Source organism: Schistocerca gregaria, chromosome 7 (genome assembly GCF_023897955.1).
Source record: "Schistocerca gregaria isolate iqSchGreg1 chromosome 7, iqSchGreg1.2, whole genome shotgun sequence".
In the NCBI taxonomy this organism is placed as follows: Eukaryota; Metazoa; Arthropoda; class Insecta; order Orthoptera; family Acrididae; genus Schistocerca; species Schistocerca gregaria.
In genome coordinates, this window is record NC_064926.1 from 574130410 (window position 1) to 574144591 (window position 14182).

The 14182-nt window shown below is 44.2% G+C and overlaps 1 protein-coding gene across 9 annotated transcripts in view; it reads left to right on the forward strand.

Moving 5' to 3' along the window:
- The first annotated feature begins 204 nt into the window (after positions 1-204).
- Positions 205-14182, forward strand: part of LOC126281226 (transducin-like enhancer protein 4) — a 455583-nt gene continuing 441605 nt past the window's right edge. For 5 of the 9 annotated variants that reach the window (XM_049979983.1, XM_049979988.1, XM_049979990.1 and 2 more), the window contains exon 1: positions 212-682. In XM_049979983.1, the coding sequence (XP_049835940.1) occupies positions 632-682 (51 nt within the window). In that variant the 5' untranslated portion in view covers positions 212-631. Of the gene's footprint in view, positions 683-14182 lie in introns of all 9 variants that reach the window. The other 4 variants (XM_049979984.1, XM_049979985.1, XM_049979986.1 and 1 more) reach the window with 2 other exon arrangements.

A 14182-nucleotide genomic window follows, 5' to 3' on the forward strand; every position in this document is an offset into this window, starting at 1 on the left:
GTCCCTCGGCGCTACGGCAGGGCACGGAGTGTGTGTGTCGGTGCGGCGAGGGAGAGGGTGTCGCGGCTAGGCTAGGCGGCCGCGCGCCGCTGCTGGCGGCAACGGTGTTAGCGGCCGGGTTGTTGGCAGCGCCGGCAGAGGGCCGGGGCAGGGGGAGGGGCGGCCGGTGGTGGGGGGGCAGCCGCGCCAGGCGCCGCTCGCCGCTCAGTCGGGCAGCGACCGCCGTGCAGTGAGTGTCGAGTGTCGCGACTGTTCGTGTCTGGCCGGCGCGTGTGGTGACCGGAGTGTGCGCGAAGTGTGATCCGCTGCAGTGCGTCCCTCGCCGGGCCTTGGTGTGTTCGTGTTCTGCGTCTCATCCACTAGCATTTCACCTCTTTTTTTTTTTCCTTCTACTCATTTCAATCGTGCTCGATTGCCCAACTGGCATAACTTCCACTGCGAGTGTCGCCCGGTCGGCTGCAAGCTGTTCGCCTACTTCTCGGAGGGAGCGGAGAAGATTTACCGCAGTGCGAGCGCGCCTGCACGAGTGGCGAGCGGCACCGAGGCGACGTGACGGCGACGCGGGCCTTTGTTCGCGGCAGGGAGCTGAGTGCGACATGACGCTGCGGGCGAGCCTGCCACAGTGCTGACGATGTTCCCCAGCGGAGCCATGACTGCTGCCGCCGCGGCGGCAAGACACCCGGTACGTAAAAGATAACGGCGGACCTGAAGAGGAAACGCAGAGCCGGAACCCCGCAGCACTCGCAACTCCCGCCCGTTTGTTTCGTTGCCCTTTGTGCGCCGGCCGCGGCTCTCTGCTTTTGTGTTGCGGCGCTCGTCTGCAACGCGGCACCGGATGAGCGTAAGCCCTGTGTGAACTCCGTGTTACTCGTCGGCTTCCCTTCTTCCTATCTTTTGTCACGCAAAAATGCGGACGTGCTCGACGAAGTAAAAACATCAACGTACCATCTGTCGGTGGACGTTGGAATTCCACTGGAGATGATGAAGAGGTGAGGCGTTTCAGAGCTTATACCTTATAGACGCCCCGTGAAACGTCCGTGTCCTACACCGTGGGCATATATTGTAAACATAGTTTGTCGATGACCAGTGATGTTCAGTTCGAAAAAGTATGGACAAGGGCGAAGGTGAGCGCTTCATTCGAACGGAGATCGACATCCAGTTTTACAGGACGAAGGTAGCACGACGGTGTAACAAATGTACTGCTGTAAGCGCGATGTTGACATTATCCATTCAGTCAGCCTCCGACACGTGATATGTCAGTTTAGGAGTCTACATCCAATCGCATTCATTAGGCATCGTAGCTGAGACACGCATACAATATTTACACTGGTTTATTATTCTAGGTAATAAAGATTACCGATAGTAATCTCTCTGACACTACTATTTCCGTTTTACTTCATTCTGATAAATTATTGTAGTAGCTGAGGAGGAGCTACTTACACTAATAAAATATTTACACAGTTGCAGATATCACGACAGGAATAGGAGGGGAAGAAGTGGCGCTCGTATTTCGAAGCATAACATTCCTCAGCGACCGACCTAAAGATTGCAACGACAAATTTATATTTCTGCTCTCTGTGCTGCCGCCGACTTGTCTCATAAGTAACGCGTGATTTGGAACAAGCCGTGCAGAGTGGGCGCTGAAATTGGTAATCGTAACTCGCACTGAAATATACCCGGAGGCTAGAGGGGGTGGAGGAAATTAAAATGTAATATGCAGCTAGCCAAATTGAATCCTCCACAAGCCGTCGTCGAGTGACCGTGAATTTGTGCTGTACGTCCCTAAAGTTTTCATTAGTGGCCAATTTCCCAGTGCTGCTATGTTGCCAGAGTGGTGTTTGCGCGACACAGGTTCGCTACAGTGTCGGTCGTAATTACGGTGCACGGTATAGTTTCTCAGGATTTACCGTTGTCAATTAGCGAATATGCCACCACCACAGGTTTCAGAACGTTCCATCCACTTCACTGGTCCCAGAAGTCGTGCAAGTTCGTGACGCATTTCGTTTTCTTTAATTTTCCGGCCCTCGGCAGGGGTTTCGTCAACTGGCAATTTTGAAGATTTGCGCCCTCCCCTTAGATAGCCCTCTTCAGTTCGGGTTGCGTCACAGATTCGATGCGGGCCGTAGCAACTGTACAAAGGCTGCCCCGGAATGCTTAGCTGTCGCCTCTGCTACCTTCCCATTGCAACTGGGCCATAAACATGTTTTTCTCCTTTTCCGTGGGAGTGCGGGCACTTCCCCGGGCCTTCCTTTTGTGTGTGTGTGTGTGGCGCGGCGGCCTTTCAGGCGTGGATCCGTTACTAACCAATTAGTGTCGCTTGTGGGAGGGCGGCCGCGGGGTTGCCACATGTACCGCTGCCACCAGCCTGTTGTGTCGGCCTCCCCTGCCGCCACCATCCCCTCCCCCGCCGTGCCCTCTCTGATGGCTCCCAATCGCGCGTGCTAATTATGTATTTATGCAGCTATGCCGTGTGTATCGATTGTACTTCCCGTGCGGTGCGTCTGTTATTCTTTGCCCCCCTCTCGTCCACCGCTACTGTGTGTTGCCGTCAGCAGGAACTGGTATGGGACTGACAAAAGAAGAGGAAGATAGACGGTTTTGGCATTTCATTATATTTATTAACCGTGTTGCATACAGTGTGAGAACAATAGTATAACAGCAGATTGATTTTGTGCAACGCGTTTCGAGGTTTTATACCTCGTCGTCAGATACTTGTTTCTCATTCGTTTCGACGGTGTGTGTTCCATTAAGTAACTCCAGTGCATACTTAAAGTCCTTCTAGACTCCTGAACATACAACTTTCTGACAAACGAGGGAAGAAAAAATTATTACTCTCTTACACAGTCGTCGTAATTGCCGAAAAAACTCGGAGCTAAATAGGTTTTCTGCTAGCAGAAAAACAGCAGATTACTGTAGCCTGCTATGTGCCTTCGCGACGACTTTTATCAATCATGTAGGACCCAGTTTATGCTTGACTGTACTGTGCGCAAAGTATGGTCCATCAGCTCCTGCTTTAGTAGTGAAGAGCGGTACTTGGCGGCCTAAGACTACTCCTGCGAGAGTTAAGGCAGTTTAAATTTCTTATTTTTACAGGCGGCTCGAAAACAGTTGTAATGGCCCCTAACTGTAATCTCATCGTCGCGAACTTCTCTTCCAATAGACCGTCTGAAGCACACGGTCGCGCGTTGTCACGCAGAAAGCCGCAGTCAGTTTGCGTAGCTTCTTTTTTTTACAGGGTCCTGCTAGATCTCCTGTCCTATGCCTTATTTAACCCTGGATTACTAAACCCTCGTAAGATTTACCATTGCAGTTGGTACCGTTTGGCAGTTCCCCCCGATCTCGTGTTGACTGTACAGGATGTGAACCGTTAACTTTGTATGTGACGCACGATTAGAGACCTCATAATTATAATCGACTAGTGCATTAACCATAAATTATGAGTTCCTTTGAATAAAATATGGAGAGGTAAGATTTACTAAGCGTTTAGTTAACGGTGTAATGAGTTCTATCTCTCTCTCTCTCTCTCACCCCCTCCTCCCTCCCACGCCCCAAATTTTCTAGTGTTACGAGCAGATAATTCTTCGAATTGTGAATCACAAGATCGCTTGCATTTGTCATCAGGTTTTCTATGCGAGAGAAACGGGCTAGTCTCTTGTAATAAAGCTTTAATGTGTGATGATCTCACTGCACCATTCTGGTGCCAATTCAAGCGCTGCGCTTCGTGAAGCTACGTGTTACGAAGCGTTATTTTATTTAGGAAACAATGTTATCTTGTCCCCTTGTCACTGATCATTGTAATGCCTGTTTTTCTTCAGGATAACCATTAGGTTTGTGGATACGTCACACACATATAAATTAGAATTTCAGCTTATGGGTACCGGTAATTGCCAATGGGATTGGTGTTGCATATCCCCAGTTAGAGGTACAGCAAAAAGGCGATGTACATACGAGTGCCCCAAACTGATAAGCAGAAAAAACACCTTGGTAACAACCTGAATCTTGACTGTCGCTTTAAAATGTGCTATGTCCACAAAAGAACTACTACTTCCGGTTTCACTTCAAAAGATACTACACAGGATCTCGTCGTTCGTTGAAATCAACGTTTTCGCACAGTGATTTCAGAATAACGACTTGAAAATTAACACATTTTTGACGTGGAAGGAGTAGTTCTTGGGACCCCGGTGGGCAGATTGCGTATTTCGAACTGGATTTTCAGGCAATGGTATTTTTAATTATGGGGAAGAACTACGAATTGTTCTTTCGCAGGTAACCAGTCCCGTGAAAAGCAGCGTTCTGTAATCTCCCGTGTCCCCCCGCGCAGACCGTGATGCCACGGATCGGTTGTACGAGCGTCGTGACCAGAGACGGCGAAGTAGCTCCTCGGCACGGAACGCCCATCTTCTTGTCCATTCCGTATGAGGCTGTCTCGGGGCCTGACGGCTCTCAGGATCGAGCCAACAAAGGCAGAGGTATCCGCAGAGCGCGGCACAAATTTCCCGCTACGTGCGTGAGAGGCCAGAATGCCGATGCTGCGGTTCTTGTTGACTCGTCCGTTGTGCTTGCTTAACCGCATGCCCGCGGTACGCTGCCTCGTCGTCGGGGTGGGTGAATACGTTCATTGCGCAGCAGGTGCACTCGGATCTTTCAGACCTGACGCCGTGGCTTCACTTCAGGCACGGCTACGAATAAGATCGGAGTGTTCAGGCGAGCCCACCTCTCTCCTATCGTGCGCTCGTGCTGTCAGTCCACGTTCTTCCACGCATTTGGATTTGGTTCATCCCCGACAGTGAAGAATGGCATCTGTACGGCATTCCATTGATGGCCGTAGAACGGCCTTCTCCGAGCATTACGGTCAGCAGCTCGCCCTGTCCATTTTTCTACTAGCACTTACTTTCTAGATGGCCGTCGCCAGAAATTTTCTTGTCTTACACGTAGTAAAGAGCTTCTTCCTTAGTCCATCTTTTGTCTTCAAATCGTCTGGCTCAAATATGTCGCGCGTCTCCATTGTATTACTCAAATGTTTAATCAGAGCGAAGACAAGACTCCCTGTAAATTGCTTGATGGGCTTTTCGTCCGGATTTTCACAGCCAGACAAAGAGTGGGACAATTGGGCATCGCAGCGACCAGTGTGAGGTCTAGTTTTGCAAAGAAAGGAGTATTTAATTGCTTGAAAGTTATCATTGTAACGAAGAGAAACGTAGTTAGTGATTTCAGTGAAAAGTAAAATATTTCACGAACAGCTGTGTATACGTAAATGATGTGTCAAATAGTACATCCCCCCCATATTTTGTGGGCAAAATGTTATGCTTGTGTGATATTTGACTGTCACAGTGGGTTCCCTCCGAATGAAGTACTGAATTCAGGTTATTTCAGCACGGGAGACGCTAGGAAAGCAAATGAGCCGTCAATTTGATCTGAAAGAAACTTGAAAATAAAAGAAAATCGGTCAAATGTTTTGTGAAAGGATTTACCTGAAAGTAGGAAATAATATAGATTAGAGAAAAGAATTGACGGCCATTTTAATGATGCTCGAAATCGTGTACAGCAAATGAGATGCTTCAAAATATTTCCCTAATGTATTTCATTTCTTACATTTAGACAAATAAATTCACATAGAATTTGACTTTTTTTACATTTTTAAATTGCAGTCAAAACTTACTTCGATTTCAGTTTCTTCTGTGAGCCATTTAATTACTTTGGTATTTCGTCTGATACACCAAATCATGCATCTCTCTACCGCGCTAGAATACGAGGGTAATGAGTTCGTCGAAACGGCGCGTCATTAACACGAACAAATTTGGTTAGAAAACGGAAAGCTTTATATTCGTTTTTAAATGATTTCCACATTGGATGTCCGCCCCTCATTGCGACAGCCGTTTATTTAAGTGGAACACTGTCTTCATGATATTTATCACTTCAAGAATTTACTTGCTGCTTAACGTGTTTACGTACAAATGGTTATGAACTAAATAGCTAGCGGTTAACGAACGTGTTTCGGTAATTTTGATTCAGCGTTGATGATAATTCAGAATGTTATTCCAACCGAGGGCTCTGATCTCTGCCTTTGCCAAGCATTGATTCTTCTGCAATTCCAAGACGAGGAAGCAGACACCTGGTGATAATTGACTTCTAGCGCGCAGTGGAGCATTAAGAATGTCAGGGAATCACTGCTAAGTGCTGGCGAGTTTGTCGTCAGAAAATGCACCCCTAATGCCATTAGAAGAATCATAAACTATATTTCCCCCAGTCTCGTAGCAATTATCCTTTGTGTCAGACCACATGCTCTTCCGCCTCACAAATTATTTTGTCGCTGTTGAGTAAATACTTGACTTGCCGTTATATTTTACTCGGCCGTGAGGCAGACGTGGTTGTGGGCTTTATTTCGCAAACACGTACGAAACTTTTGCTGTGCTGAATCACGCGTTGTCCTCATTGGTGCCGTTTCTGTCAGATTGTAGGGGATATGTAGTCGATTAAGACAACGGTGAGATAATAGCCTACGAATGGCAGAATTAATTTGTTTTGTTTATTTATTTGAGCTGAATTCTTCATTTGTGTGGCCACGCAATATTGAAAACTACACGATTATCATAAAAATCAGTAAAGATAGACACCTCCTCCTCTCCCAAGAAAATTTCCACGTACAAAAAGCATTAACACAAAATAAACAGTTGCTCAATGACCAGATAAATATTGGAAACCATACTGTATTTAGAATAATTGATGAAATTACATGAAAAAGAAAAGAGCTTTCCCAGCCTTCACCGCTTCCCACTCTTTCACCCCCCCCCCCCCCCTATCTTCTCCTGTGACTTACACTCCATCACACTGCCATGTACTTATGTCCACTCATCATAGTTTCCCCTCTCCTCTCAAAAAATACAAAAAAACCTCCACATTGCTATTCCTTCTCTACTCTTACACAGTCCATAAATACACAGAAACATAATTAAATAGAATTACACACACACAACAATCTAAATTTTTTTTAATGTTGTGGGTCAAAGACAAAGTAGTGGAAAGATTATATTGGCAACACTACAAAACACAAACAACAACACATACTTGAAATACAAAAAGAAACAGAATACAGTGGTGTGTTTAAAAGTGTGTTCTGACAAATGCATAGGGCTGCAGAACTTCTAAAAATTAGAAGAAAATTATCAGTGTCTAAAACAGAAAAACAACGATGAGCTAGCAGACCTTATTTCTAGATGTAAGCGAGAAATCAGCCGAAAAATCACCGTAACTACAAGTCAATCTATTCTTAACGATCTCTCTTGCGATCTAAAAAACAAATCGTAACGTAAATAACTTAATTGCAGACCACTGATGATGCTTCACCTCAATAAAGCGAAACGCGTCTAGTGAAAAAAATCACGAATTTTCGTAGTTGCAACGACAGACCAAAAAGTACCCTCAAGAATTATTTGAGCTGTCTTGACGGTTATCAATATCACTTGGAATTTCCATACACCAACTGCTCAATCACTTTAGCTCGGCTAAGTACTTACGATTTCTTATTTTACAGATACATTCGTAGACTATTCGCCGTGTTTTTTTTTTTCCGTCGTGAATGTCGTCGGAGAAAATTTTGTGCCCTTAGCAACACGTGTGTGTGTTTAATGGGAACATCGTTACTTCGTTTACTTTCTGCGGATCCTTAAGCCTAGCGTTAGTGCCAGAATCTGTGTATAATGTGAAAATATATCTGGCTAACTCTGGTCTGTTGTAAGAGATTCATCCGACATCTAAACACATTGCGCGGTAGTAGTGCTGGTAGCTCATAAGTAGTAAATTGTTTGGGAGTGTGGAAGGTTGCCATAGTTATTGTTCACGTTGTCGTAGAGAATTAGATATAATAAAACGACAAGTTCCGATTGTTTTATTTCCGGGAAGTATGAAGCCCTCTGTGACAATTTTTCGTGTTTTATTGAGTCATACCATGTACCTCGGACCCTGTGGGTGTCATTAGGTCCAAATTGTTCCAATGAATTATTTACTTTGGAATTTGAGTGAGGTAATGCGAAATGCGAGGTAATGTTCATGTTGCGAAAAAGTTAGATTTCGAAATTCGCTAATCACGTGGCGGAAAGTGTGATAGAAACCTGAAAAACGTACGGAAAAATCAAGGAAGAATATTATTAGCGTTTTAGTGAGAGCAGACATTGATTTATCCAGTCTATAATTGGACTCACATTTGTTTGTACATTTCAGAAACGATTCATAGATGCAGTTTAATAGAAGATGATGTAAGATGAAGTTTATTATGCAGACGTCGATTCAGGGTTTGTTGTTTGGCCTAACAGTGTGTCGTGTTACCATTTGCTTCACTCTCTAGTAATGCCAGATTGCCTTCTGTCTTGTTAATAATGCTTTTAGTGTCCATCGTATGCTGGGCAATGACAGATTTTTCAAAGTGATGAAGTCCAAAGACATTCGTGTGTACCTGGAACCATGTCTTTTCATTTTCTATACATGATATGCAGGACAACTTGGCATCATATTTTATACAGTCCAGTGTTGTTGAATCTGTTTATATTTAGTTGAGTAATAAGTCTTCCGACCTATTGTTAGTGGAAAAATCTAATTGTTATACTGTTTTTCAATAAGTTAGCAATTTATTTGTGAAATGTGGCCTAGGTATTTTAATTCCTGCTACGACAGTACTTTTCAATAAGCGCTTCATTCATATATATGTTGCATCCTGTCCATGATTTCAGGGATTAGTGTCCTCTCTCCATTGCCGTGGGCAGCTAATAGATTTTACTAATGAACTGAATCGTTGATTACACTTTGATTTAATTACATGGTACATAGTGTCATAATTGTTAATTATCTGTATTCTGTTTGAAGTTGGCGATAAATTAGTGGAATGATGTGACTTTGAAACGCGTCTCCACTGGCATTCTGCTTTTATATATGGTACTCGTTTATAATGTGCGTGTGCTCTAGCGGTGGGTTTGTGTAAGTGCGGACATTTTAAAGAATCTTTGGCGGTATTTCCTGAACTTCGTGATTTATTCACAACTTTGATCTGGAATGCAGTCAGCTCCTTTCAGAAAATCTACGTAATCGTAAAGAAACATAAAATCCTTCGAATTGGTCTATAATTCAGATGAGTTAGTTTAGTATGATTCATTCTAACCTTGCCAGTGTGGTGCCTATATTTAGATTCACGTCCTGACATTTACCGGTCCTTCCATACGTTTGCAAGCTTGCTGCGACTGCTATGACTGTCATCCTGAGTGTCTCATCCACTCTTTCCCTTATGAGGCTCAATTGTCCAGGAGAGTCCATAACGTATGTCTCGCGTCCGGCCATCTTGGTTTAGGTTTTCCGTGATTTCCCTAAATCGCTTCAGGCAAATTCCGGAATGGTTTCCTCGAAAGGGCACGGCTGACTTGCTTCCCCATCCTTCCCTGACTGGATGAGACCGATGACCTCGCTCAAATCAACCATCCAATCAACCGAGGTATCTATAGAAAAGCCAGTGTCTCAGTGACATTCCCTACACTGCTCTGTCGATGTGGGTCCGAATCTGACTCCAGGCCTGACCCATGCCTTGTCTCAGATGTTTAGATCCATACAGATGTGACTCGCGGTTGCACTATTCGCAGTTCTCAGGTTCTTACTGTGCTTGACTTTTCCTTGGGCTCGTATTGCACTGTAAACGAACTCTGTCAGAGATCTTTAATGAAAGCTTTTATAAGTTATTTGTAAAATATCTTTGGCGGTGTAATTCTGGTCTTACGTACATGCCGTGACATAACGTGTTGTCTCAGTTCGCGATAGCGTTGGTCGAACACCTGCCGTTTCGCAACACCTCGTAGTTTTCTTATTCGTTTGACCCTCGTACCCGCAACTTTCGAAATAACCACATAATTTATAGACGCTTTATCTCATTTATGTATTTCCAGAGAATTATACTGCAAAGTAGGGTTATTAAAACCTTAAAACTATTTTATTTGTTTTGGCTTCTGAGGCTACTGTAACGTGATAGTATTTGCATCACAGAAGCTCTCATTAAAATTATTAGAAGTAACGCTGATATCTACTTACTGAAGACGACATAATTCGCATTTTCCTTGAGCTACGTGCTTGCTAGTATTAATTGTATAACTCGGTGCGCTAGTTTGTTGGGGAGAATGATGTGAAGAAAGCAGAACCAGTGCGTCATGTTAGGCAAAGCAGAAGTGAGGCAGATCCGGACAAGGAATATAACGCCAGGAAGAGCCGGCTGGTCGCAGGAAGGATCTGGCGAATTATTCCTGGTCTCGAAACATCCTGCGGAAGTGCGGGCAAGTTTGTGGTGAGCGCATCAGCTCGTTTCTCGACGCGGAACTTGCTCTACACGTCTGGCCCAGAAACAGACAGCTGTCGCGCATGGGATTGGAATCTCGAGCTACTCACTCTTGCCAATCCGACCCCAACATTCCTGTACTTTTTCTTTCAGGTTTCAATATACAAATCTTGATTTTTGGCTAGTACCGAGCCATTATCAGTGTACTATTTCATAGTATCAGTGTATGTCCCCTGTTGTTCGGGCTGCTGTCACAGTTCCCCATCACTGGAGAACCGAATTTCGGAGCTGCTCCACCCTCTTTCTGAGGCGATTGGAGAATATTTGAGACCACACGGAGTTCCCCCTCATACTGTCGACGGACGTAAAGTCATTGCCTACAAGGGGGACATGGGAGGTGTGGGGTGTGATATCTAATAACAGTACGTAAGCTCGGCGTGTGACGAAGAAACAGCTGGGTGTGTTTAGTTGCAGCTCACTTGCAGCTGTAAGTCAGCCAAATATTATTCCCAGTTACAAGGAAAATCGCATTCAACATTTCTCCATTCTCTCTCGAGCCACTGAGCGATAACTGTTGGCCGGCCGCGGTGGTCTAGCGGTTCTGGCGCTACAGTCCGGAACCGCGCGACTGCTACGGTCGCAAGTTCGAATCCTGCCTCGGGCATGGATGTGTGCGATGTCCTTAGGTTAGTTAGATTTAAGTAGTTCTAAGTTCTATGGGACTGATGACCACAGATGTTAAGTCCCGTAGTGCTCAGAGCCATTTGAACCATTTTTTGATAACTGTTATTGGGCGACCCTGTTCAAGCGTTTAGCTTTAAGAGAAAATGACGCCTCCCAATTTCTTTTCTTGCTTCATTCTCTAAGCATTAAACATATTTTGTAATGTATCTGCTGATCACGTAAATTTACTAGTTTCGCAAATTCCAGTATTGTTTTAACGGTTCATGTATTAAGGTCCCCAACCATTTTCGTAACACTATCTTGTGACTAAACCTGCGATCACATTCGACGTATTGCACCTCACCCTTTGAGTTCTATCGAAACACGCCCACGGAACACCAAGGCGGTGGAACTGGGAACGAGTCTAAAATAGGACTCATTCAATTGGTGATCTGTCTTGCGGCAGGTTCAGACTTAATGGCCTTCGTTGCTTCTCTATCCTCTGCTTTCCTCTCCTCTCTTTGGTGCGCTCCTTGCGGTCTGGTGAAGCCATCCAGCGTAAGGTACCTAATTCTACCTTTCTCTGACTGGATAGTGCTAAATCAGTTTATTTATTTATTGGTTTTCGGTTATACAGCCAACTATAATTTATACACATAAGTTACAACTGTTAGTTTTGACTATTTTTGTGCAGCGCTTCAGTCCGTTTCTAGCAAAAAAGGTATCATTTTTATAAAATTGCTGTGTACACACTACGCTTATCTTTGTACACAATTAAAATTAACTTCTGTTACAACAAAAGGTGTATTATTTTCACCTACTGATTTGCTGCGTAATTTTAACCGACTAGGTTCTTGTGTCGCTGTCAAAATGCTCTAAAATCAGTTAACTGAAGCAAGGAGAGCCACCACCCGCCAGGTAGGATATAGCATTCGTGGAATTTGGCTTGCAGGATTCCGTATTGTAAGGGGGTAAGTGACAGAATGCTTGTCAGTAATGTCGTCGTCTTACATATCCCCATATGTAGGCATGTGCCCGTTCCGTCTTCATCGTTCCCTGTTTCTCATTCCTCCTGTGTTTGCAAACCAGGGTTTTATTCTGTAGTCCATCTGTCACTCACTTCACATTTTGTTTCCTCGTCTCTGTGTACAGTTATTTCCTCATTAACGCCTTGAGTAAATTTCACTTATTTTGAACGTTTTCATTTCTTATTGATTCTCTTCTTGTTCACCACCCTCAATAATCTCATCTCTGCAGCTGGTATTTTGCTAGCATTTTCCTGTTTATTTATCCAACTCTTGCCGTACAACAAGAATGGCACCACCGTCATTTTATAAATAGACTATTATTATTTTTTTGTCGGATTTTATAAGTCAGTGTTCTGTTTATTGCTCCACATATTGCTCCAAAGTCAGCAGCTTGTCATTTGCATTGCAAAGATGAAGAAAGTAAAGGCACGCACCTTGTCAATGTTGTTGTTGTTGTTGTCTTCAGTCCTGAGACTGGTTTGATGCAGCTCTCCATGCTACTCTATCCTGTGCAAGCTGCTTCATCTCCCAGTACCTACTGCAACCTACATCCTTCTGAATCTGCTTAGTGTACTCATCTCTCGGTCTCCCTCTACGATTTTTACCCTCCACGCTGCCCTCCAATGCTAAATTTGTGATCCCTTGATGCCTCAAAACATGTCCTACCAACCGATCCCTTCTTCTAGTCAAGTTGTGCCACAAACTTCTCTTCTCCCCAATCCTATTCAATACCTCCTCATTAGTTATGTGATCTACCCACCTAATCTTCAACATTCTTCTGTAGCACCACATTTCGAAAGCTTCTATTCTCTTCTTATCCAAACTATTTATTGTCCACGTTTCACTTCCATACATGGCTACACTCCAAACAAATACTTTCAGAAACGACTTCCTGACACATCTATACTTGATGTTAACAAATTTCTCTTCTTGAGAAACGCTTTCCTTGCCATTGCCAGTCTACATTTTATATCCTCTCTACTTCGACCATCATCAGTTATTTTACTTCCTAAATAGCAAAACTCCTTTACTACTTTAAGTGTCTCATTTCCTAATCTAATTCCCTCAGCATCACCCGATTTAATTTGACTACATTCCATTATCCTCGTTTTGCTTTTGTTAATGTTCATCTTATATCCTCCTTTCAAGACACTGTCCATTCCGTTCAACTGCTCTTCCAAGTCCTTTGCCGTCGTAAAGGTCACTAAAGCAGCGTATCTCAGAGATGGGTGGCAAATGATTGATCTCATGTACATAAACACTTTTTTTTCCCAAGTGAGCGAAAGTACTTACGGAGAACCAAAATCAGGCCACGAGTTACAGGAATTTTAGCCCCTCCCCTCCCGACTACAAATTTGCTAAATTCCCTCCTTTCTCAAGCGGCCTCGGACGTTCCATATTGTCAAATGTTTGTAACATTGTGTATAGTTATTGCATCATACTCCGATGGTATTTCAAGACGAAGGGCGAACAATACGTGAAATGGTGCGATTGTGCATGTGAGGTTTCGAATGACACTGGCATTGTGTCAGACTTACTTCTACTTGTTTTAGAGATTTTCAGCACATTCATAAGTACTGATTTTCATGCAGGCTCTGATAACCTCACCGCTGACCACACACACACACACACACACACACACACACACACACACACACCAAGAACGCGGACCTCTGCAACTAACTGTGTTTTGGAGCACCTGTGTTGCGTGAATGTTCGACCTACGAGGGCGTGCTGAAAAGCAGTGACACCAACTTTTTAATTCTATTCTGAGTATCGACGGAGGTGTTACATGTAATGCATGTTACTCTGTCGATTTTCCTGCTTCGCTGGCGCATGTTGCTACCCTTTGTTGATAGACACATCCGAATTGTAGCGTGTAGTATGGCGGCGTGCAAAGTAATTATGCCTTTGCTTCTGAAACAGCGTTTCTATCAGCAGAAAACGTGTCCCACTTGAAATCCATAGGCGAATGAAAGCTGTGTACTGTGCTGATTGTATCGTCACGGTTCGTGTGCGACGCCGGGTTGTTCGCGCTCACAGTGAAGGAAGCCGCAGTGCTAACGTCAATGTATGTGACAGAGCTTTTATCTATTTCCAAAACTTAAAGGGTACATTCGAAGACTGCACTTTGATAGTGATGTAGCGGTGTAAGCGGTGCTGAGGTTGTGACGCCGCCGGCAAACAT